The sequence below is a fragment of the Strongylocentrotus purpuratus genome, unplaced genomic scaffold (genome assembly GCF_000002235.5).
Source record: "Strongylocentrotus purpuratus isolate Spur 01 unplaced genomic scaffold, Spur_5.0 spur5_scaffold_1, whole genome shotgun sequence".
Taxonomy (NCBI): Eukaryota; Metazoa; Echinodermata; class Echinoidea; order Camarodonta; family Strongylocentrotidae; genus Strongylocentrotus; species Strongylocentrotus purpuratus.
Window position 1 is genome coordinate 32,716,680 of NW_022145594.1, and position 23,672 is coordinate 32,740,351.

General features: G+C 39.0%; 2 protein-coding genes across 2 annotated transcripts; both read right to left on the reverse strand.

Annotated features, from left to right (window-relative positions):
* Positions 1 to 2,033: 2,033 nt before the first annotated feature.
* Positions 2,034 to 5,735, reverse strand: LOC581104 (ryncolin-1-like). The gene is made up of 4 exons (XM_030978984.1): positions 5,655 to 5,735; positions 4,041 to 4,186; positions 3,134 to 3,395; positions 2,034 to 2,539 (listed from the first exon to the last, which is right to left on the reverse strand). The coding sequence occupies exons 1-4, from the start codon at positions 5,719 to 5,721 to the stop codon at positions 2,301 to 2,303; spliced, it is 714 nt and encodes a 237-aa protein (XP_030834844.1). The 5' UTR covers positions 5,722 to 5,735; the 3' UTR covers positions 2,034 to 2,300.
* A 14,919-nt stretch (positions 5,736 to 20,654) lies between these two features.
* On the reverse strand, positions 20,655 to 23,672 carry LOC115921329 (ryncolin-1-like). The gene is made up of 4 exons (XM_030978697.1): positions 23,606 to 23,672; positions 22,736 to 22,881; positions 21,728 to 21,989; positions 20,655 to 20,911 (listed from the first exon to the last, which is right to left on the reverse strand). Exons 1-4 carry the CDS (start codon positions 23,670 to 23,672, stop codon positions 20,655 to 20,657), a joined length of 732 nt encoding a protein of 243 aa, XP_030834557.1.

Here is a 23,672-nt window from a genome sequence, read left to right on the forward strand (position 1 = left end):
AGGCTTGTCAAACAATGGACCCATCGCACCCATGCGTCGAGTATTTCTGAGATAGAGCACCACTGCGGACCAACATGAAGATTGGTCAGCCGTGGCGCGGAGAAGCCACGCCCAAACGTTAGACACATGTGAACGATAAGTCCATGTATTTGTTACATTTTAATAAGCCCATCATATACGAATCGCGTGACTGACACGGGTGTTTTGCAAATCAAAGAGATTCGTTGTGCAGATGAGAAATATTCATGCATGCTAAAGCAGACCATGACATAATGTTTGATAGCATGACAATTCGGAGTACAATTATTAAGTGGCAAAGAGGGTTTTGACATGAATTCCCGGTCATCAAAACAATTTCAGTCAACCACAATAAAACAGATGGATCCAAAACAGTTGAACGCTATACAAATAATTATTGATAAAGGGTGAGGAATTCGTTCTTGACAATCCCAGTGATCAAGATCAAAGGTTAATACAAATTTGTCTACGACCCTGAGGCCAGTGAAGGGTAAGCTATACATTCCTGCATGATACAAAATGGAGCTGCATGACCCCCGAAAGGTCATGACAATTTGAGATTAGTGACAACAATACAATTCTCTCAAGATTCAAAAGCTTTACACATTTAATGTGGTTTTGAAAAGAAAGTTAGGCTGGTCAAACAATGGACCCATCGCACCCATGCGTCGAGTATTTCTGAGATAGAGCACCACTGCGGACCAACATGAAGATTGGTCAGCCGTGGCGCGGAGAAGCCACGCCCAAACGTTAGACACATGCGAACGATAAGTCCATGTATTTGTTACATTTTAATAAGCCAATCATATACGAATCGCGTGACTGACACGGGTGTTTTGCAAATCAAAGAGATTCGTTGTGGTTTTGAAAAGAAAGTTAGGCTGGTCAAACAATGGACCCATCGCACCCATGCGTCGAGTATTTCTGAGATCTAGAGCACCACTGCTCTAGATGGGGTGCGTGCAGATCTATGTTTTTTAAACAATTTATCTGAATTTACAGCATATTTCTTAATTACTGATGATTTAGTTACATGCAATTCATTTAAAAAATACTACAAATTTTTTTATTACCAGTTATTAGGACATTTTGCTACTTCGTATAAATTACATTTAATTAAACATGAATAAGGGAAACATTAACTATGAACTTAAATAATTTCAATAAAATACAAGTATATGAAAAAAATTCGATTAATTAAATTATGAAAGTCTACTTATTACCAATGCCTTTACATTGGAAATACAGACGTACCAGTATTGAAGTGTTGTTGCCGTTCAACTGGTAGGAAGTTTTACCAAATGGTTCTAATGGCTCAGCTAGACCAGTTGAATTCTAACAGGCCTGGATCAACTGGATCATTTAGCCCATTTCAATTTCCAGGGTTACCAGGTGGTATTAACTGGTTCATCAACTGGACCAGTTGCAACTAGCTTTCTATTCTGGGATGTTTGCACCCACCCCCCCCCCCCCCCCACCCCCTCTTATCCCAAACTGCTTCCGGTGCGCCTGGACGTAATTATGGAAGATCCAAAACACGATGTTCAGAAACAGGTTGAGAACGTCATTATTTTGGTTCATTTATTGTGTAACATTTGCGTAATTATTGGGTTGAACGCGGGTTACAGTAACATATTTCCTCTTCGACGTAAATTTCACGTAAATGAAGAACATGATTCATCTCAAGTCAGCCTCGTAATATTCACGTGAATTTCACGCAGATATTTTGACTAAAACTTTCACTAACGCTTCACGTGTTTCTGTGACGCGATAATTTCGTTTATGAAGATGTAATTTCATAACCAAACAAACACGGGAGTATTAGGTTTACAAACCATGGTCTCCAAGGTAGGGATAATCACGTTATCATAATGGTGATATTGCAGAGATAATTGCGTGATTTAGTGTACGTGTGTTTTAAGTGACCTAGTGCAATAAACGTATTAACACATTTACGTAAATGTCAGGTGTTTGAAGAACGTAACTCTCCTCAAGTCGATACCTTGATATTGACGTGATTTTCGCGTGATTTTGTTTATTGGGTATTTAAGTGATTATTTTTGAACACTTGTTACAGCAACGCGGCATAACTCCCTTCACGTTAAACCGATAGTAAAATGAGTAACACTGTTTTGAGGGTGTTGTAATTGGTGTCTTTATCAAAGGAAAAATGCCTGAGAAGCTATGTGTGATAAGATACAGAACATTAAGTGTGGTGCTCTAAGGTGTGTTCTACGAAACTCGCGGCAAACCGGCACCTTCTTATGACAGGCGTTTGTTATTTACGTCGGGCGAAGCTTCATCTCCGTCTTCTTGAGGGAGTATTTAGAACCGCGCCATTCAACCCAGAACACACCCGTCCCTGTTAGAACATTCAGGTATTGGCCGTTGAGGTTAGCACGAAGGTACTTATTGTACCACCAGCCTCCTTTGTAAGATCTGACGCAGTATCCCCCTGCACCATCATTATTGCGGTCCAGTGTACTGAACGGGTAACCTGCATGAAACGACATACTGTCACCTGCATAGAAATGAGAAATTGGTTAATGGTATACATGATAAAAATCAGTTCAATATAGATACGATCTCTCCGTACTCGACTTCAGGCTGCGTATATGTATTTTACGAAGCCAGTATTACCCCAATGACACTATTAATGTAAAAGCGTTTTTTCGTTTTACCGTATAAATGTATGATTGTATTACCATAGGGCCTTTAACTGTATTACAATGAACTATATTAAGAAATTACAGTATACAGAATTGCTTTTTTTAAATTTTGTTTTACTGTATTACCGTATTAGCCTACCGTATTTACAAATTACCGTATAGCATATCATGTAGTACCATATCATATTGAGGAGACGCGATAGCTAGTCGGTAGAGCAGTGGTCTAGTAATCCGGCGACTCGTACCTTCGGACGATTCCGGGATTCTGCATTGGTCCAATACGACATACCCCCATTTATTCCATATATAAGACAGAAAAACAGACTCCTTAATTGATTTGGCCATTTAATAATATTAGTGATACCACGAGGAACCATATTTTTGATGAATTAAAATGAATAATATTATGTACAGGCCACATTGCAGGGGATCGCCCTATTACATACCTGCGTCTCCGGAGTAGCTGCCAAGGGCCAGGATGTACTTTGCGACCTCGTCTGCAATACTGAAATTGCTGTAGGTGGCATAGCGCGTTTTTCCACCGAAGTCTTCGAGGTCGATCCGTAGCTCGTAGGTTTTCTGACGGGAAAGACGGTGGATGTTGTCGTTACCGAGCCAGTGCTCAGAGGAAACGTTTCCAAAACCGTCTTTGTACTCGGACCAGTAAAGAGAGAAGTCAACAGATCCATCTTGTCTACGCTGGAATACCTACAGAGACAGTGGGTGAGAGGGAAAGGGGGAGAAGGAAAGAAAGATAGAGAGAGAGAGAGAGGGAGAGACAAAGAGAAAGGGGAGACAAAGAGAGAGAGAGAGAGAGAGAGAGTGTGTGTTTGTGTATTAGTTATTAATTCAGAACATTAATAACACTTGCGATGGTTGAAGATGCGATGTGTGTCAAAGATTATGTAATTACTTTTGAACAGTGTAGCAACACGAAGAATGCGATGGCAAAGACTTTTAAAAGATTAACCAAATCAATATCAATATTACCAATATCGATTCTGTTTATCATGAGGGCCCAGCAATTATCAGGTACCTGTTGACACCAGGGCGGAGAGTGGAAAAATGTTGATGAATGAAATAGGATATAGGGTAGATATTGCCCTTAAGTTGATTTTTAACACGATCCATTTTCGAAAAATCATCTAAAAGGAAATTAATACCGTATTGTATGTCCTAATTTTTTTCGGATTGTAATTTTTTCAAATTTAAACATATTTCAATGGATGACGCACAAGGCAAGGTTAATTTTTCGAAGATACTTGATATCGTGTTTATTGAAAATCTTTGCGATCATTTTTAAAGTGGACGGGGTTGATAAAGTGAATTATTCGAGCTATCATCATTTCTCACCGTCCAGCGCCCACCGTCCGTTTCCATATCACAGTAAACGAAGATAGAATCACCACCCTCTCTATCGGGATAGATGGGATACACTCCACTGAGATGGGATAGGCCACCAGTCTGAATCTCAGCGCAGTCACGTGGGAGTCTAGGAACTGATAAAAAATACAAAGGTGTCGTAGTTGAGAGAATTGAATTTCAGAGGACCGACCTCTCATAGAAAAAGATCCCGGTTCCGTCCTTGGTTGGTACTTACATCCTTGGACAAGGTTTATTTCCGACCCAGGGAGATATATATACATGTCTTATATGTTAAATTGGCCATGTATTCTACAAGGTGTAATATATGAGCACCTGACTGGTTGTAAGAAGAAACCTTCTGCAATGTCGTGAGCTCCGGAATCGATAGCTTAGCAAATAGAGATAATAAGGTAATATCGGAGTTTTTTGAGCACCTTACGTGTTGGATGAGAGCCCAGGACAGGAATCCAATATCAGCGACGTAGTATAAGGATGGGGTTATAATAAAAAATATAGTGTAAAGAAAACTTAATAAAGAAAATGTCAAGTTGACAAGTAACAGGAGAGGTGATCATACCACAATGCGGACTTGGAGGGTATTGAATAAAACATCTCATTGTGAGAAAAAACACGTTTAGACTAAAATTTCCTTATAATCTACATTTAATCATGATCAACAAATGCTGCTATTTAGTGCCACAAAAGTTAAAGGTAATACAAAGTTTTGGGAATTTTTGAAAGTTGGGTAGATAGTGATTCTTTACAATTTTGATATATTTGGATGCCCATGTAGATGTATTATAAGTACTAGAAAATTTAACCCCTGAAACACTTCTGCTTTCGAGAAAAATTGAATATAAAAATTTACCGGTGCTCCCGGTAAATTTTGATGAATTTCAAATAGCGCCTACGGCCGTACAATAGTAGCTGCGGCCATGGAAACTCAGAATATGTAGTTGTGATACATAATTTCCAGACGGGAACAACTAATCGTTCGATTTTAGTCAAGAAACATCGTTTTATAGCTTAATTAATATGTTGACCTTGAGAGGGAGCTATACAACATAAAGAGCTTATTATTTACAATTTCATAACTTTAGAACCGATTTCAACCGCGACAACGATCACTGAATATTGTAGGATCGCATATGCTTACAATATGTTCATTTGAACCAAATTCATGACCCCATACCAAAACTTTGTATTACATTTAAGGACTAAAGAGTGTGAGTCAGTAATTCCAAAGGATTCTTGTATTGTTCATATTTTATTAATTTTGTCGACAATTCCTGAATGTCAATCTCCCATGGTGCGTCAAACACCGCACAAATCACTAACTCAGCCATGCGTCACAAGAATGACGCTTCGTGTACAAGAGGCATGTAGCGGTTATAACGCCGGACGTTGAGCGAGAGGTGTCATTGGCCTGACGTAGGACTGCGTTAGCGACCTTTGTCGTCTTCGACGCGTAGTATGAGGGAGACACCGTATAGACAATAATACTTATAGATTAATAGCCATCATAGATTTGATAAAAATAACACAACCCTACGCCAGGGAATTGAAACCCCGTGTACACCGGGAATGCTATGAAATGCTCACCGTCCGTGGCGGTGACTTGCGTCATTTCGGCCGGTATGATCGTAGACATTTCCGTGAAGTCAGCCATAACTGAGGGTGCTTCTGCCGTGACACAAGATTCATAGAAAGCATTTAATAATAACAATTATGATGATGATAATGATGATGATCATAATGATAATAATAATATAAATCACGATCATAATAAGAAGAAGGAAAACAAGAGCAAAAACAAGAAGAAAGTACGAATGATAAGAAACCAATTATGGCCTTTAGGTGTGGGGGTATTGAGGGTACCCAGGGGGGGGGGGCACCTAACGTATTAGGTTCAACAAATGTAAATAAAAAAGGCCGCCTGTTGGCAGTGATTTTCTGAAATGAAAAACGTGCGATTTCTCCATGTATAAAAATATATGTGGATAATCACGTTCATTTGAAAATCATATTTTGATTCCGAAATGGTCTACAGGGCTAACAAATACCCCCACTAGGGGTAACATGAGATTCACAGTGTTAACATTTCAGCTTTCAGAATTCTGGAAAGATGTATCAAACAAACAACTTTAACAAAGCAAATATCGAAATTTGTCTAATGCTGGTACATTTTAGGGGCTGTATTCTAATAATATATAATAATCTGCTTTTATATAGCGCTAAATAGAAATGTCTCTAAGCGCTTTACATATATACTATACCCCTTCCAAAAATTACTCAAGATGAGATAATTTCAATAGAAGTCCGCATTTTAAATGAAATGAATGAGGTTTTGAATTAAAAAGATCTCTTCACTACTAACCCATGCTTTATTTCTCCACAGCATTTCACATCTAGACGTATAAAGTATGTATGTAATAAAACCACAACACCTCTACTGACATTCTGTGGGATTTTATATGATATTAGCCATGTTCAGACGCGGTTTTGCGAGTCGGTGTAAGTTAATCCCTACAGCAGTAAATACCTCATTTAATTTAACTTGCCATAATTAAGTTAACACGACCTTCATCAACTTGTGTAATGTCGCCTTCCGCATAAACCGTGCGAAATCTAATTTTTTATTTTCGATTCTACTGAAAGGTCACAGATACCCCCCGAGTGTAAGTGAGAGCATCCACACGTTCAACTTACGCTACCCTCTAGTGGTATTAGCGAGTTACTCCTGGATAGAGCATCCATGGATGAGCATCCAGGTGCCTGACTTTGGGCCCTAGGTGAAATCCAGGGGGCAAAGCCACCGGAAGCTCAGGGATTTTAAGGCATTTAATCACGGTCAGATGAGCAATTAAAAAAAAAAAATTGGCGCCGGAAATTAGAAAAATACGTCGTCAGATATTTCGTTTAGTGGCTTAGGAGGGGGGAAGGAATACTTTTTTTGTTGTTTCTTTCTTAACACAAAAAAAAAAAAAAAAAAAATCCCCTTCCCCTTTTTTTCCTTCTTTTTTTGGCCAGGGGGGGGGGGGCCTTGGCCCCCGGGCCCCTCTGGATCCGCCACTGGGTGAGAGCATCCACACAGTCAACTTAAGCTACTCTCTAGTCGTGTTAGCAAGTTACTCCTGAATAAATCCAGGAGTAAATAGGTCGGGGTAAAGGTATGCGTAGCTAACACGACCATCGTTTAGACGGTGCTACTCCGACCTTTACACCTACCTTACCATATTTACCCGAATAGCTTTCAACACGACCTTTACCCCGAGGTAAATTGCCTCCGCCTGAACAAGACTTTAAAAAACGTTGATCCGCGTCAATTTTATGATGTTTGGAGAAAAATAATTAAAAAAGATACACTCTCTTTATGTAAGGGATTTATTAAGGGAAAAGGGGGATAAAGCGGGAAGGCGGGGGAAAAAAAAATCGAAAACCAGGGAAATGCCCTAATCTTTACTTGAGTTCACGTATGTTTTTTCTATATGAAAACAGTTTCATACCACGCATCTTCCTAATCAGGGCTCTTTCTTTTCTCCTCAAGATACCCTCTTCTACTTTCTGCACATTCAAACTTTCTGAACCATATACCATCGCTACTATTAGGTCTACTGCTATGATATTCCTCAAAACCCACAAAATAGGAAAGTTACAAAATATTTTTAATATGTTTTTAAAACCTTTATCAGAACTCAAATGCTTTGGTTTATTGTTCTTACGCTCATTGCAATGTTTCCCTTGAAAACCAGGTGAACAGTGGCATAGATAGCTTTCCATAGTCTCCTCGCACCAGCCGTTTTCACAGAGCTTCTTGTCACAATCTATAAAAGATAAAGGAAAGAACTTAGTTTGTGTGTGTGTGTATGCGTGTGTGTGCGTGTGTGTGTGTGTGTTCATGCGTTTGTCTATGAGACGGGTGAGCATGTCTTGGTTTTTTGATTGCATACTCAATAAAACGGAAAACATATGACTTCATATGAACTATACAGAAATGGAAAAAAGAAACTGTAAACTTTCAACGGTATAAGCATCTTTTTATTTTCTCTTTCTCATTATAATTCCATCAGTAAATGCACATGACTAATACTTATTAAATCAATGTATTAAATCAATGTATCATTCATTCATTTAATTTTCGTGTCCATGAGGTTCAGGCCTAGGCCTTATAGTTCATATCAGGACACTTACCCCCTGTGCAATCACCCCCCGGAAAATTACCCACCGGAAAAGTACCCAAAAAGGAAAACCACCCCTCCAAGGACAATTTCCCAGGGGGGGGGGGGGGGTATTGTTCTCGGGGTGGTTGTCCTAGGGGTTAGTTTTCCCGGAACCCATATAGTTCACTATTTGCATGACTATTTATTGTGGATATGAAATTCTAAAATAAGTTAAATTACTGGTGAACACCGTAATGGTGATACACCTAGATCGTTTTCCGAGCGAAATTGGAGGGAACATTTATTGTTTTTGCAGAGGTATTATGCCAACCCCTTCCTGACAAAAAGTTGTATCAGTTTTATATTCATTTTAATATAGGGCCACAGACATTAGTTATTTAAAAGTTCGTTCCATCGGCTTAAAGGGAAATTGATTAGACGTCTATGAACGACTGACGGAGAGAAGCTTTTTTTTTTTTTTTTTTACAGTTTTGTATTTAAATGTTCTGACATGCTACCAGTGGCGTATCAAGGCCTTTGCAGCAAAAGGGGCATTATATCTGTTTTTACCGTGATCCAGTATGTTTCCGTTAGGAACCCACGCTCTGAGGGTCATGCATGGTTATGGAAGGGTGGCTGACTATTTTCAAAAGTAAGGGTCTTTTCAGACCTTTCACAAAGACTGAGGTCGACTTAGGTTGGATTTGGACTGTGGCAGGCTGTTAGTGCCACTGTGTGCTCTCATCATTCCCGTAGTTGGTCTTTCAAAGGACGTTGAAATTGTGGTCATAAATCTACAAAATTGACACTTTTGTATTTTTCATTGTTGAAGAAGAAAAAGTTTATCTAAAAAACATATTTATTTATATCCTTTTTTTTGGGGGGGGGGGGATTTTCCTCTAATTTCATATCTGGTTCATTAACTTTTATGCGCATAAACTGCCCATTATAGCATAAGTCCAAATCTTAAGTAGAACTGAAATTTAAGTAATTTTTGGTTCTACCATGAATCATCAAAAATATCAATTATGTAGATTTGTGACCAAGATATGCACATCGCTTTAGAGACAAATGGTGAGATCAACCAGTGGTATGAACGGCCTGTCATAATTCAAGTCCAACTTTAGTTGATATTTGGCTCCGTTAAACATCCCCCTTGCTCCTCCTACAAAACGCCGCTACATAACATAGCACAACGACAACGTGGATTGCTAAGATCGACGTCCTTGAATGGACGTCACACGTATCAGTCCACGCAAATCTAAAAGTCCCTTTTTGTCTTCGTGAAACACCCCCTTTCTCCTCCTACAAAAACGCCGGTACTTAACACTTTGTATTGGCAAGAGGTTCAACAAAGAAAAAGGTCAATTACCGGTTTGTTCTAATAAAAAGGCCATCCATTCTCTTTTGAGTAGGTACTTTGTATTTTAAATGCACTTTGGCCCCGTAGTGAGAGGCAAACAAAAATCTTCCAGAACCCTATACGTGAGGTTTGCAAGGTAACGGGGTATCTTATTGAGAATATGGCGTTTGATCGATATGCAAATGGAGTTATGACCACGTAAGTCTAGTTTGCAGGCACAAACCCTGGCTAGTCGTAAAAGAGAGTCTGCACTATAAGACTACCATATGCCATGTACTATAGCTGCTCCTTACACACTGGGCTAGGCTTCTTTTAAGGCACAATGATTTTTTGATAAAGTGTCAAATTAGGGTCTGTGCTTGCAGACTAACGTAAGCCGGCGCTTCTCAAACTTTTATGAAAGTCGAGGCCCACCATTTGCTCTGTACTAGAAATTCTCAATGATAAAAGCACCCTAAATATAAAGATTTGCAATATTTTCCTTTTCTACCTCTGTATGGAAAAGTTTATCCCGCTATCAGCAAAGAAGAAAATGAATGGAAAAGTTTATCCCGCTATCAACAAAGAAGAAAATGACAGTTTGACAATGCATGTTTGATTTCTATGTGAGGTTTACTTATGTGAGCGCGGGGGGGGGGGGGGGGGGGGCTAAGAGAAGGACCCCCCCCCCCCCCCATCGTACATGCCGTTTTCCCCAAGCTTCGTTAACAAGAATGTTCGTAATTTTGAAAATGCATGAGTTTGTAGTATCAAATGTTCGTCAATCCGAAAATTCAATAGAACGCCTTTGAAAGCTATATTATTTTTGGATTTAAGAAAGTTTAGAATAATTATTATGAGCCCTATTCCATTTAAGGAATTATGAAACCTTACATAATTTTCGAAATTATGGGACTTTGGTAGAAAGAACCATAGGCCTGGACAGCCCAAACTTTTGGGAGTTGTATACCCTATTTCATTGTTGGGATAATAAACCACCGGGAATGGAATTTGACATTCCTATTCCAGAATTATGAACCTTCGTAGAATTTAACTTCGGAAAACGAGTGCCCTCATAACTAACGCCTACATTTGTGTTATGAAAAAGGGTTGGGTCTAAATGATTACCAGGAAAATTGCATGCTCTGTATCCCGGAGGAATTCCTAACTTTCCATTCCGTCTAGGGCAACCGTTAGCCACCGTCGGAACAGGGATAAGCTTCGGAATCGTCTGTACCATACTGCCGTTGGTGTGTTGCTTCTGCAGACACTCGTTGAACATTGGTAAGGTGTAGTTGAGCCCAAACGCGTTTTTGTGGCAGGTTTGTGTCCATTCAGTTGCATCTAATGGCGTGGGTAAACCTGTGTGCCAGAAAGATGATGATGATAATGATGTTGACCATGATAGTGGTATGATGATAGTGATGATGATGATGGCGTTAAGGGTGGTGATGATTATGACAATACGAACAGCACCACCAACAATATCATAAACCTAATATTAATAATGATGATAATTATGATAATAATAATGAAATTATCATAATAACAATAAGAAAACAAAGAATGACTATTAACAACAATTGTGGATTTTTGCACATGGGTATTTAGGAGGGGCACTGACATTAGGAAACTAGGGGCACCAATCGTATTATGTTTATGAAGTGTAAATAAACAAGGCCACCTTTTTTTTATGAAAGTGGTTATATAACCTTTTTTACATTCTTCCCCTCTCCCTCCCTTTTTATTTCCCGGATGCGGCACATGTGCCCCTTGGATAATTAAAAAAAAACTGCATGCTACAATGCTTTTTTTAATCTAGGATCTTATTTATCTACTCCGCCAGATAACGTTTATGCTTAAGTAAATAAAAACAATCATCTGTAATTTATTTTTAAATCATACACACCAGACATATAGAAATAAGATTTGAGGTGATAAGTCTGAGATGAATAGACAATAAAATGTGGCACAAAGATTTCTGAATACAAAGGACAATAATGACCACCGTTTAAGAATAATAATGACGAATATTAAGCATGAGCATATGGATTAATTTGGGAAAACATAGATAACAATCATTCAAATAGGGTTGCAATATGGTTTTGAAATGTTATGTTTGAGGAGTAGGGTACATACCAACAGAAAGGAAGATCACCGTGCCATATACGCACTTCCAATGAAGCTTTAGTACACTGGTCTGTATAATTAGAAACAGGTTTACAAAATAAATCATCATGATGATAGAGTTCTGATGAAACTCTTTTCCAATAAATTATCTATGCATCTATGTCACTTATCTTATCATAGATTATCTCGACTAGCACGCAGAGGTAGGCGGTCACATGCCTCACTAGTTACCTAGTATACATGCATAGACTCTAATTTGACACTTTACCACAGTCAATCTTTTTCTGCAAGATAGACGCCACTTCATCGACTTTTACACTGTATAACTTGTTTGTATAGAATGAAAACAACTTTCAGAATCATCATTGTGATTATTATTCACACGAAATAGATCATATAGGCATGCGGCAAACATTTTCTTATTTTACCGTCAGTTCTTACCATTTTTGTGAATCCTCAGTCATGGAGTCCTTTACGTCAGGATGATGATGCGCAATTGAACACTGTTCTATCCAAGTGTGACTTATTCTCACATTTGAATTCAGTCCAGGAATCAGCTAGGTTGCGAACACAAAGCAACGTACGCATTACGTTTTGCGTCGCGTAGCTGCAGTAGGCACGGGTTACCTGTACCCCTCACGATGGTCTTAATTGCATGTTCTCTCACATTTCAGTTTAAGACTTGGTATCTACTTCCTTTCCCCACCACAGTGCCCCCTAAATTCATGGGCCCATGCTATTCCATTGCAGTGTTGCGTAGCAATTACACGTGTGGGGCGGGATGAAAAGTTGAAAGGAAAGATATGTATGCAACCTTTTTCTGAGTTTAGTATTGGCTTCATGAAGACGAAAGTATATGACCTTGACTAGGCTAGATGTAATATCTAAGGAGGTTTGAAATGAGATCGTTTACCATTCGACACGTATTAGTATCAGTACTTCAAACAAAAATGTAATGATTATTGCTTTGACATTATCACATTCTTAATAACAAAATTACAAGTCGAGGCGCTGCTCATAAAATAGCAAAAATAAAGTTAAACATATATTCAATCCAAGAGTCATTGTTAAGTGCTTCAGTGCAAATGATTTCATTCACCTGTTTTACGAATAAATGTATTTTAATATTGAGAATGCGAATTGCATATTTTACGTGTTGTTAGGTAAGGTAGCCCATACTTTTTCTGCAACCTATTAACATCACTGCCAAGTAGTTTATCTTCTTCGGTTTATCTTTCTCGATCCCCAGATTGTTTGAAGAGTTGAAGCAGCATTTCAATCTTGAACTGGGTCATTGTTATTTGCTTCATTACAAATTATTTCATTCACCAGTTCTACGAATAATGTTTTGTTAATATTGAGAGTGCGAATTGCACACATTACGTGTTGTTAGGTAAGGTAACCCATACTTTTTCTCCAACCTAGCAACATAACTGATATGATTGTTAACGCTTAGCAGACATATAACTCTTTATACCTTAGGGCCTTGTTAGATGAGGTGAGTTTATAATTACTGTTTCCAATTTATTACTTAAAAAACGAAGAAATAAAAACAATTAACCGATCAAAGCATTTGCAGCATTGTTACTGTACCAGTCACTGGTTTCAATTACGGTTCTGCGCTTAACGATGCCTTCTCCCCACTCCTCCGAAAAATATTCCAGTCACAGCATGCACATGATATTCAATTACATTGACTCTGAATTTCGGTTTGAGTTTCCTGTTTTCTTAGCTCAGGCTGTGTGAATGAGAGTTGAGTTTCACCAATGCAAGTTTTGATGAGTGATTCTGATGATCAGATCAGATGGATGATGAACTGTTTTAAATGATTTTACCAGTTCAAGACTAAATGATTTGTATGATCAGCTATCGCGTGACTGAATGATGTGAGAAGTGGTAGTATGATTCATTCATGTAATTGTATTATCCTTTTATCAACAATTCGACTTATTTCTAACCATCCCTTGCCATTATGGCAGGAGGTACTGTAGTTACGTCCTTAAAAAGCGGAATCTAGACATCCTTAGACATCCTTAGACAATCTTCTTCAAGATTCTGCACGCAACAAAACTTGCTATGTGGCTGACTATGCTATTGAACATAATGTAGATGTTTTATTCTTGACTGAAATCTGGCTACGTGAGGATGATAATGTTATAATAGGTGAACTTAAACCACCGGGTTACTCGTTCTTAAATGTCCCCCGATCATCCGACGAGGATCATCATGGGGGGGATAGGGATTCTTTCTAAGAGTGAACTCAATCTGCAACTTGTTCCTGGTATTCTTCCTGATACAGTAACCTTTGAACACGCGTTGGTATCCAACACTACGAGAGACATTCACTTTGTCGTTATCTACAGACCCCATCCTTCAGCTAAAAATGGCTTACGTACTTCCTCATTCTTATCAGAGTTCGACAATTTTATTGACGCTGCAAGTCTGCTGTCAGGTATGCTTGTTCTGATGGGTGATATGAATATTCATTTTGATATTCCAGGGAAATCAGACGTGGCTCATGTTCTATCTTCACTCTCTGCAAATGGTCTTGTACAGAACATTTCGGAGCCAACGCACAGGTTGGGACATACACTTGACCCTATCATCACTCGTGTTGATGGTGATAGTTTGATGAACTACAAAGTTCACGTCAATCATATCTCTGATCACCACGTGGTATGTGCTTCTCTAAGAGTGTCTCATCCTGAGTTGATATCAACAAAAATATCATACAGGAACTTCAAAGACATGGATCACTCCAATTTTGCCTCTGAGCTCGCGGCTAAACTTGATGCTCCTAAGGCTGATAATGGGACTGCTGATGAATGTCGTATCAATAAGATCGTATCGGAATTCAACTCTGCCGTCCAGGAGACTCTTGACTCTACCGCTCCCATGAAGACAGTCACCACCAAGGCTCGTCGCAGGCCCAGGTGGTATAACTCGACAATAGGGGATTCACGCCGTGAACACCGCCGATGTGAAAGGCGGTGGGGGAAACACAAGACTGATGTAAATTTGAGTGCTTTCCAAGCTGCAAAACTTCATGTCAAAAAGTGCATCACCATGGCCAAGTGTGAATACTTTACCTGTGCATTGTTCACATCCTGCTGTAATCAGGGGATAGGTCTTCAGTTCCGAGAGTTCGCCGAAGTATCTGAGAGTGAAGTGGAAAATATCATCAAAGAGTTGCTCCCTTGACCCTCTACCAACATGGCTGTTGAAGAAACATCTCAGAGTTGTACTACCTGAACTTGTTCACCTTACGAACCAGGTTCTGTCTAGTGGTGTCTTTCCTACAGATCTCAAAGAGGCACTCAAAGAAAGCGTCAATGGATAGAAATGATCTGCGGAGCTATCGCCCTGTATCAAATATACCATTTCGGTCTAAGATTATCGAGCGAATAATGCTTAGACAACTTACTGAGCACATCCAGGATAATGGACTTGCTGAGCCCATGCAATCGGCATACAAAGAACACCATAGCACTGAAACAGCACTACTTAAGATTCAGACGGATTTACTTCAAGTCATTGACAGTCAGAAAGGAGTAATGATGGTGCTGCTTGACTTGTCTGCTGCGTTTGAAACAGTGGACCATAACATTCTGCTGAATCGTCTTGAAGACCATTTTGGTATTACAGGTCTCGCTCTCAAGCTTATCCATTCATACCTTGAAGACCGGAACAGCCATGTTCTAATCTCTGGTCAGCTTTCGAAAGCTTGTAGATTGCCACATGGAATTCCACAAGGTTCTGTCATCGGACCCTTGTTTTTCACCCTTTACATTCGTCCCATTGGTGATATTCTTCGGGCTCATGGAGTATTCTTTCATATGTATGCAGATGACATTCAGGTCTACGTGATGTTTGACCCAACTGATCCAGTGGCAATTGATGCTGCGCTTGGCAGACTCAGTAGTTGTATCACTGAAATTCAGCGTTGGATGAATGCGAACAAGCTCAAACTCAACGATGGCAAGACAGAATTCTTTGTCTCTGCTTCACCGCATCATCGGTCATCCCATCTAATGAATGATGTCAAACTGATGATTGGTGAGAAATCCTTCCCACCATGTAAGTCCATCCGCAATCTGGGAGTAACACTTGAACCATCTGTGAACTTAAGTCTGCATGTTAACCTTCTAAGCAGAAGCATCAAGTACCACCTACGTAACATGTGGAGGGTGAGGCGGTTTATTGATCAGTCAACATGCCACGCTGCGGCGAGGGCTCTCGTCCTTTCCAGACTAGACTACTGCAACAGTCTCTTCAGTGTTCTCAGCCAGAGGGACCTTGATCGTCTTCAGAGACTCCAAAACTCAGCGGCAAGGCTTGTCTTTTCTGCTCCTCTTCGGACTCACATAACACCACTTCGACTTGAACTCCATTGGCTGCCTGTACGACAGAGAATAGCTTTTAAGATCCTACTACTGGTCTACAAGTCTCTCAACCACCGATGTCCCCCGTACATAGCTGACTGCTTGGTTCGTCGTCCTCGAGTCCGAAATACCCGCTCATCATCATCCATCTGGCTCACTCAGTGTCTCTCTAAGAAATGTGCTGGTGAATTGTCTTTTCCATCGGTTGCTGCAAAACTGTGGAACCAACTACCTACTGCTGTGCAGACGGCCTCATCTGTTGACCAGTTCAAGAAACTACTCAAGTCACATCTTTTCTGCTAGAAATTACTTTATTACCAGCCTACATATACTTTGCTGATCTCTGAGAAGTGTCTAACTTTTGTTTTTAAGTGGCCCAAACATTGTCGAGCATGTGTGCAGCGCTTTGAAACTGCAAGGAAAAGGCGCTATATCAAATATCTTTTGGATTGGATGGATTGGATTACATGAGAGAGTTAACACGTTAAGAATAACATGAATATATACACGGAGTGCAAGTACTCGTGGTAGATTTGTTATAAGTCTCTCCTTTATTACAGGGGTTCCCCATCAACGAGAGAAGGTCGGCTCTGTTGATAGTTGACAGATATATAGAGACATATCGTGGTTGTGTTGATAACTCACCGAGCTATGTACTACAATGCTCAGAGTTCAAATCCATGCCACATAACACTGTTGCCATTTGGGAAGACACCAATCTTCATTTGCGTTTCTCCAACGCAGTGAAAAGTTGAATCCAGAAAACCTTAGAAAATCATCTTCAAGATTACATAAGCCATGTTCAGACGGGGTTTTGCTAGTCGGCGTAAGTTGATCCCTGCAGCAGACCAAACGGCGATTCACCTCTTAGACTTAGGGCTAGTCACATGTGGGGTGTGTGTCGTAGTCGAGTGGTTTAAGCACTTGACTGGATATTCGAAGGTTGTGATTTCAAGCCCTGCTTCAACATTATAGTGTCCTTTAGTAAGACATTAATATACTTTTGCCTCTCTTTACCCGGATGTTAAATGGGTTCCGTTAGAAAGGAATTCAAGCAATCATGTATACAGCACCTATAATCGGTAGTCAGGCTCCATCAGCCGGGATAATATAATTCATAATTTGTAGTGATATTTAATAACACAAATTCAAGTTGTAAGAGTACTTTATGAGTGAAACTATTGAAATATACGGCATTTTCTATACTTGTCTAGTTAATCCACACATTTGTCTATTTATCTTTCTCCGCTATGTAACGGCAAACCGGTGTTTTGTTTTTATTTTATCATCCGGTAATCTTTCTACTTCTCCTTTCATCTCTCTATACTTCATCTAAAATAATGAAGTTGGTAGTTGAAGAAAGTCTCCCAAAAGATGTTTATCTAAACATTTTAGGCAATTTTTAGTCCTTTAATTGACACCGAATAGGCTGATGCTTTTGAAATATACATTTTGGAGACTTTGCGAGCAGTCCATTTTTTAAGGATAGCTGTATATCTCAGATTTACATACCCATTCAATCTCTCGACTTGATCCCTTTCTTTACATGTATTCCACACACACACACGCAAACGCAAAAACACACCCACCCTATCTTGTCTTCCCCTCTCTCAGATTGTCTGATCAAAAACAAAAAGTTTTTGAATCGTTCTACTTCATTTCCAGAGTCAATCTCGCAGCCTTTTTCTTCAATAATAAGCTGTACAAGTGTTTGCTTTACCCCTTGATCTCTCTCTTTCTCTCTCTCCTTCTCATTGATATTTTGCTACTTGTTTTATTGCTTTGTTTATCAAGAATCGATCTCGCAGCCTACTTCTTCAATGCTAAGCTGTATAAGTATTCCATTTACCAGTACAAGGGAGCTTTCGAGGTCTTTAAGGTTTTTCTCGGTCCCCTTCATCCGAAATCACAGGAGGCTCGGCAAGGCCAAAACATGCAGAGACCATTCACTTTGGTGCAATGAACATCTTTTCATGCTGACGTCAAAGACGTTGTAGCATTTCAATTGGCCATTGGACGTTTTATAAAGTTCTACCGGAGACGTTTATTCATTGCACGTTTTGTTTTACTTCTGATGTTTTTCGAATGAATTTAAATTTATATTGGACAAAGTGAAACAAGACAATACTATAAAAGGGGGTATTATAATAACTTATCTGATTGGTGCACGTCTATAAAACCCTAATTAAAAAACACACGCACACACACACACACACACACACGCGCACACACACACACACACACACGTGCACAACACATGGGCTAGGATTGTGTACTTGTCTATATTGGTTTCATTCCATAGCTTGTTTTTCTCTTGGTATTTTTTTTTAATTCCTCTTGCCATTATCGCCGAATACACAAACGGTTTTCACACTTTATTGAGTTACCTTAAGAATTACATGATGAGAACTACAGAAGAGTAGCAACAAAGACGAAAATATAAACGAGAGATTGTTTATGTGAGATAAAAACAATTTAATATGAATAAGATGTGCTTCTTATACTACGTTAAAAGAATTGAAAACGAATGGGGCTGAATGCAAATCGATACTTAATATTAATTCAAGATTCATCATCAATTTGTGTCTGTTTACAATTGATGACTAGCAGATTGACTGTTACTGATATGCAAGAATGCAAGAACTGTGTTCGTAAGATATCTATCTATATATTTCCCTACATATACTCTCTTCTCTGAAATACGTTTTCTACAATACATCAATGATGGTGATATATAATAATTCTAATAACAATATGAGCAATGATAATGTTTGTGAAACACATCAGTTCAATAATAATATGTACAAGGCGGCAACGGAAAAAAAAGCTGTATTTGTCTCTTTTTCTGCCTCTTTCCTAAATGCATGAATACAATTCACTGCATCAATCTTGCAGCCTACTTCTTCAATGCTAAACTGTACAGGTAGTCCCTCTACCAGTAGAAGAGAGATTTCGAGAAATTCAAGGTTTATTTCGGCCCCCGTTATCCAAAATCATAGGAGACTCGGCAAGGCTAAAAAGAGCTGAGAACATTCACTTTGGTGCAATGAACAACTTTCCATGCTGACGTCAGAGACGTTGTAGCATTTTAATTGGCCATTCGAAGTTTTATAAAGTTCTACGAGAGACTTTACATGTATTCACTAAATTATCGTTTTGTTTTATCTCTCATTTTTTCGAATGAATACAAATTAATATTGGAAAAAGTGAAACAAGACAATACTGTGAAAAGGAGGGATTTGATTTATTTCCACAACTTGTCCTAGTATTGGGTGCTTGTATTTAACTCTCTATTGGTTTTCTTTCCCTAGCCTTTTTTCTCTTGGTATTTTTTAAAATACCTATTCTTTTAAAATTCACCATCCCACCATAGCCCGATACACACACAACCTTCACACTTCACTGAGTTACCCTTCCATAAATGGGTGAAATAAGAATGAGATGTTGTTGAAAATTCCAGAAGTCTATGAACAAAGACAAAGATTTAAACGAGATATTATTTAAATGAGATTTTAAAAAAATTGCATCTTACATTTTGATATAAGTATTGAAAACGAAAAGTGCTACATGGACATCGAGGCTTAATAATATTTAACGATTATTTCATCATCAATGTGTGTCCGTTTAAAATGGATGACTAGTAGATTGACTGTTACTTTATACGCAGGAATGCAAGAACTGTGATCGTAAAATATCTATCTCTAAAATTCCCTACATATAGGTTCTTCTTTGAAGTACGTTTTCTACAATACATTTATGATGGTAATAATAATACTAATAACAATATGAGCAATGATAAAGTTTATTAAACACGTTAGTTCAATATTTAAAACTTATGTATTTACAAGGTGCAAAGGAAAAAATACAATATTTGTAGTTTTCTCTATTTCTGCTTCTTTTCTAAATACATGGATACAATTCACACGAGCGGATCTAGTTTTTTTCTAAAGGGGTGTTTGACCAAGTGGCGGATTCAGGATTTTCCAAAAATTGCACTGCTTTACTTTTTTCTTCTTTTTTCCTTCTCTTTTCCTTCTCTTTTCCTTCTTTTTCTCCCCTTTTTTCCCCCTTTTTTCTCCTCTTTTCCCTTCTTTTTCTCCCTTTTTTTTTCTCGTTTGGCCGCCCAAGGGGGGGGGGGGGGGGTTAAACCGCCGAACCCCCTAGATCCGCCCTTGATTCACCGCATCTTTTTTGTTGCTGACATTCTTGTGGGAAATAATTAAATAATGCCAGACAACATTTAGCAAATAATCTAATTGAAGTTTCCTTATGTTCAAACATACGTAAAAAATATTACAGTACTTATTTTCCAAATAACCCTCGAAAATTTAGGATTATTATCTATTTAAGTGAATACTTAAGTTTAAGTGAATACTTATTACAGCAACCCGGCATAACTTCCTTCATGTTCAGCCGATACTAAAATGAGTAACACTGTTTTGAGGAAGTTGTTATATGTTTCGTTATCAAAGTGAAAAAGCTGAGAAGCTGTGTGTGATAAAATACAAAATGTAAATTCCGGTGTTTTTAAATGTGCTTACGAAACCCCACGGTAAACCGGCACGTTCTTATGACAGGCGTTCGTTAATTACGTCGGACGAAGCTTCATCTCCGTCTTCTTGAGGGAGTATGTATAACCGAGCCAGTGATACCATACCACACCCTTGGCCGCGTTCTCCGCTTGTGTGGTTGGACCGTTCAGGTATAGGCCGTTTAGGTTGGCATGATGGCAATCATTGTACCACCAGCCTCCTTTTAACAGGTCGGCGCAGTGTCCCCCTAAACCATCATGATCACGGTCCAGTGTACTGAACGGATAACCTTCATGATACGACATACTGTCACCTGCATAGAAATGAGAAATTGATTTATGGTTTACACATGATATAAATCAATTCAAAATAGATACGATCTCCCCGTACTCGATTTGAGGCTGCGTGTATGTATTGTACGAAGCCGTCCGTTTGTCTGTCCATCGGTGAATGCTGTGTCTTCTGTATTTCGATATAACAGACAGATGCGTTTGGGAGTATTCGTTATTATTCATTGATACTTTTTTCAACCCCTCATTTCTCGACTTGATATCCTATTACGGGTTAAATAAAACAAAAACAAGCAAACAAAAACTCTCAACCACAAATCCCCTCCTCCCCCCCCCAAAAAAAAAAAATACTGCTGTCGTTTACCTCGTCACTGTGAGAGAGCGTTTGATAGTTATTAACTGTAAAAATAGATTTTGCCCCATGACACTATTAACGATAACCGTTTTATCGTTTAACCGTATAAATGTATGATTGTATTACCACAGGGCCTTTAACCGTATTACAATGAACAATATTAAGAAATTACAGTATACAGAATTCCTTTTTTTAATTTAAAAAAAAAAACTGTTTTACCGAATTAGCCTCCCGTATTAACATATTACCGTATAGCATATCATGTAGTACCATATTACTGTACCTTTGGACGATTCCGCGATTCCGCATTGGTCCAATACGACATACCCCCATTTATTCCATATAGAAAAAAGAAAAACAGACACCTTAATTGATTGTGCCAGTTAATAATATCAGTGATACCAAGAGGAACCACATTTGTGATGACTTAAAATGAATAATATTATGTACAGGCCACATTGCAGGGGATCGCCCTATTACATACCTGCGTCTCCGGAATAGCTGCCAAGGGCCAGCGTGTACTTTGCGACCTCGTCCGTAATACTGAAATTGCTGTAGGCGGCATAGCGCGTTTGTCCCTCGAAGTCTTCTAGGTCGATCCGTAGCTCGTAGGTCTTATTACGGGAAAGACGGTGGATGTTGTCGTTACCGAGCCAGTGCTCGGAGGAAACGTTTCCAAAACCGTGTTTGTACTCGGACCAGTTAAGAAAGAAGTCAACAGATCCATCTTGTCTACGCTGGAAGACCTACAGAGAGAGTGGGAGGGAGGGATAGGGGGTGGGGGCGAAAGAAAGAAAAAAAAAGAGATAGAGAACGAGAGAGGGAGAAAGAGAGAGAGAAAAAAGAGGCATAGAGAGAGAGAGAAAGAGGGAGAGACAAAGAGAGAGGGAGAGACAAAGAAAGAGAGAGAGAGAGAGAGAGTGTGTGTGTGTGTGTGTATTAATTATTAATTCAGAACATTAATAACACTTGCGATGATTGAAGATGCGATGTGTGTTATCAAAGTTTATGTAATTACTTTTGAACAGTGTAGCAACACGAAGAAGAGTGGCTGTTATCACGTTTCGCTCCAATAATAATAATGCGATGGCAAAGACTTTTAAAAGATCAACCAAATCAATATCAATAAGCAATATCGATTCTATTTATCATGAGGGCCCAGCAATTAGCAGGTACCTGTTGACACCAGGGCGGAGAGTGGGAAAATGTTGATGGATGAAATAGGATACAGGGTATATATTACCCAAAATTTGATTCTTAATACGATCCATTTTCGAAAAATCATCTAAAAGGAAATTGTAATACCCTATTGTATTCCCTAAAGAATTTTTTTTTTCTATTGAAATGTTTACATACATTTAAATGGATGACGCACAAGGCAAGGTTAATTTTTCGAAGATACTTGCTTTAGTGTTTTTTGAAAATCTATGCGATCATTTTAAAAGTGGACGGGGTTGATGAAGTTGAAATTCGAGCTATCATCATTTCTCACCGTCCAGCGACCTCCGTCCGTTTCCATATCACAGTAAACGAAGAGAGGATCATCCCCAACTCCATCGGGATAGATGGGATACACCCCACTGAGATGGGATAGTCCACCAGTCTGAATCTCAGCGCAGTCACGTGGGAGTCTAGGAACTGATAGGAAAAACAAAGGTGGTGTAGGTCAGAGGACCAGCCTCTCATAGAAAAAGATCTATCCTTGCTTGGTACTTGGTGTTGTGCTGAAACAATACAGTGTAAAGCTGTACACATAGAAAATGTCAAGTTGACAAGTAACAGGAGGGGTGATTATACCAAAAGGCGCACTAGGAGGATTAAAATAACTTTACATTTCATTAAGTCGCTTTAGATCCTGAATGATTGAATAAAACATCTCATTGAGAGAAATAACACGTTTAGACTCTAATGGCCTGATAATCTAAATTTTATTATGAACAATAATTGCTGCTATATAGTGCAACAAAAGATGAGGACTAAAGAGTGCGAGTTAGTAATTCAAAAGGACCCTTGTACTGTTCATATTTTATTCATTTTGTTGACAATCCCTGAATGCTACTGTCCAATGGTGCGTCAAACACCACACAAATCACGAATTCAGCCATGCGTCACAAGAATGACGCTCCGTTTGCAAGAGACATATAGCGGTTATAACGCCGGACGTTGAGCGGAAGGTGTCATTCGCCTGACGTAGGACTGCGTTAGCGACCTGTGTCGTCTTTGACGCATCGTATGAATGTGACACCGTATAGACAATAATACTTATAGATTACTAGCCATCATAGAATTGATTTTTACATACACAGTCCTACATCAGATAAATGAAACCTTGCGTGCAACGGGAATGATATGAAATGCTCACCGGCCGTGGCGGTGACTTGCGTCATTTCGGGCGGTATGATCGTAGACATGTCAGTGAAGTGAGTCAT

Coding starts and splice junctions, on each gene's coding strand:
- LOC581104 (XM_030978984.1), bottom strand. CDS start 5,721: ATGGCTGACTTCACGGAAATGTCTACGATCATACCGGCCGAAATGACG. Junction 4,187..5,654: donor GCAAGTCACCGCCACGGACG/GTGAGCATTTCA, acceptor ATTTTTTATCAG/TTCCTAGACTCCCACGTGAC. Junction 3,396..4,040: donor CGGACGGTGGGCGCTGGACG/GTGAGAAATGAT, acceptor CTGTCTCTGTAG/GTATTCCAGCGTAGACAAGA.
- LOC115921329 (XM_030978697.1), bottom strand. CDS start 23,672: ATGACTCACTTCACTGACATGTCTACGATCATACCGCCCGAAATGACG. Junction 21,990..22,735: donor CGGACGGAGGTCGCTGGACG/GTGAGAAATGAT, acceptor CTCTCTCTGTAG/GTCTTCCAGCGTAGACAAGA. Junction 20,912..21,727: donor CAGCTATTCCGGAGACGCAG/GTATGTAATAGG, acceptor ATTTCTATGCAG/GTGACAGTATGTCGTATCAT.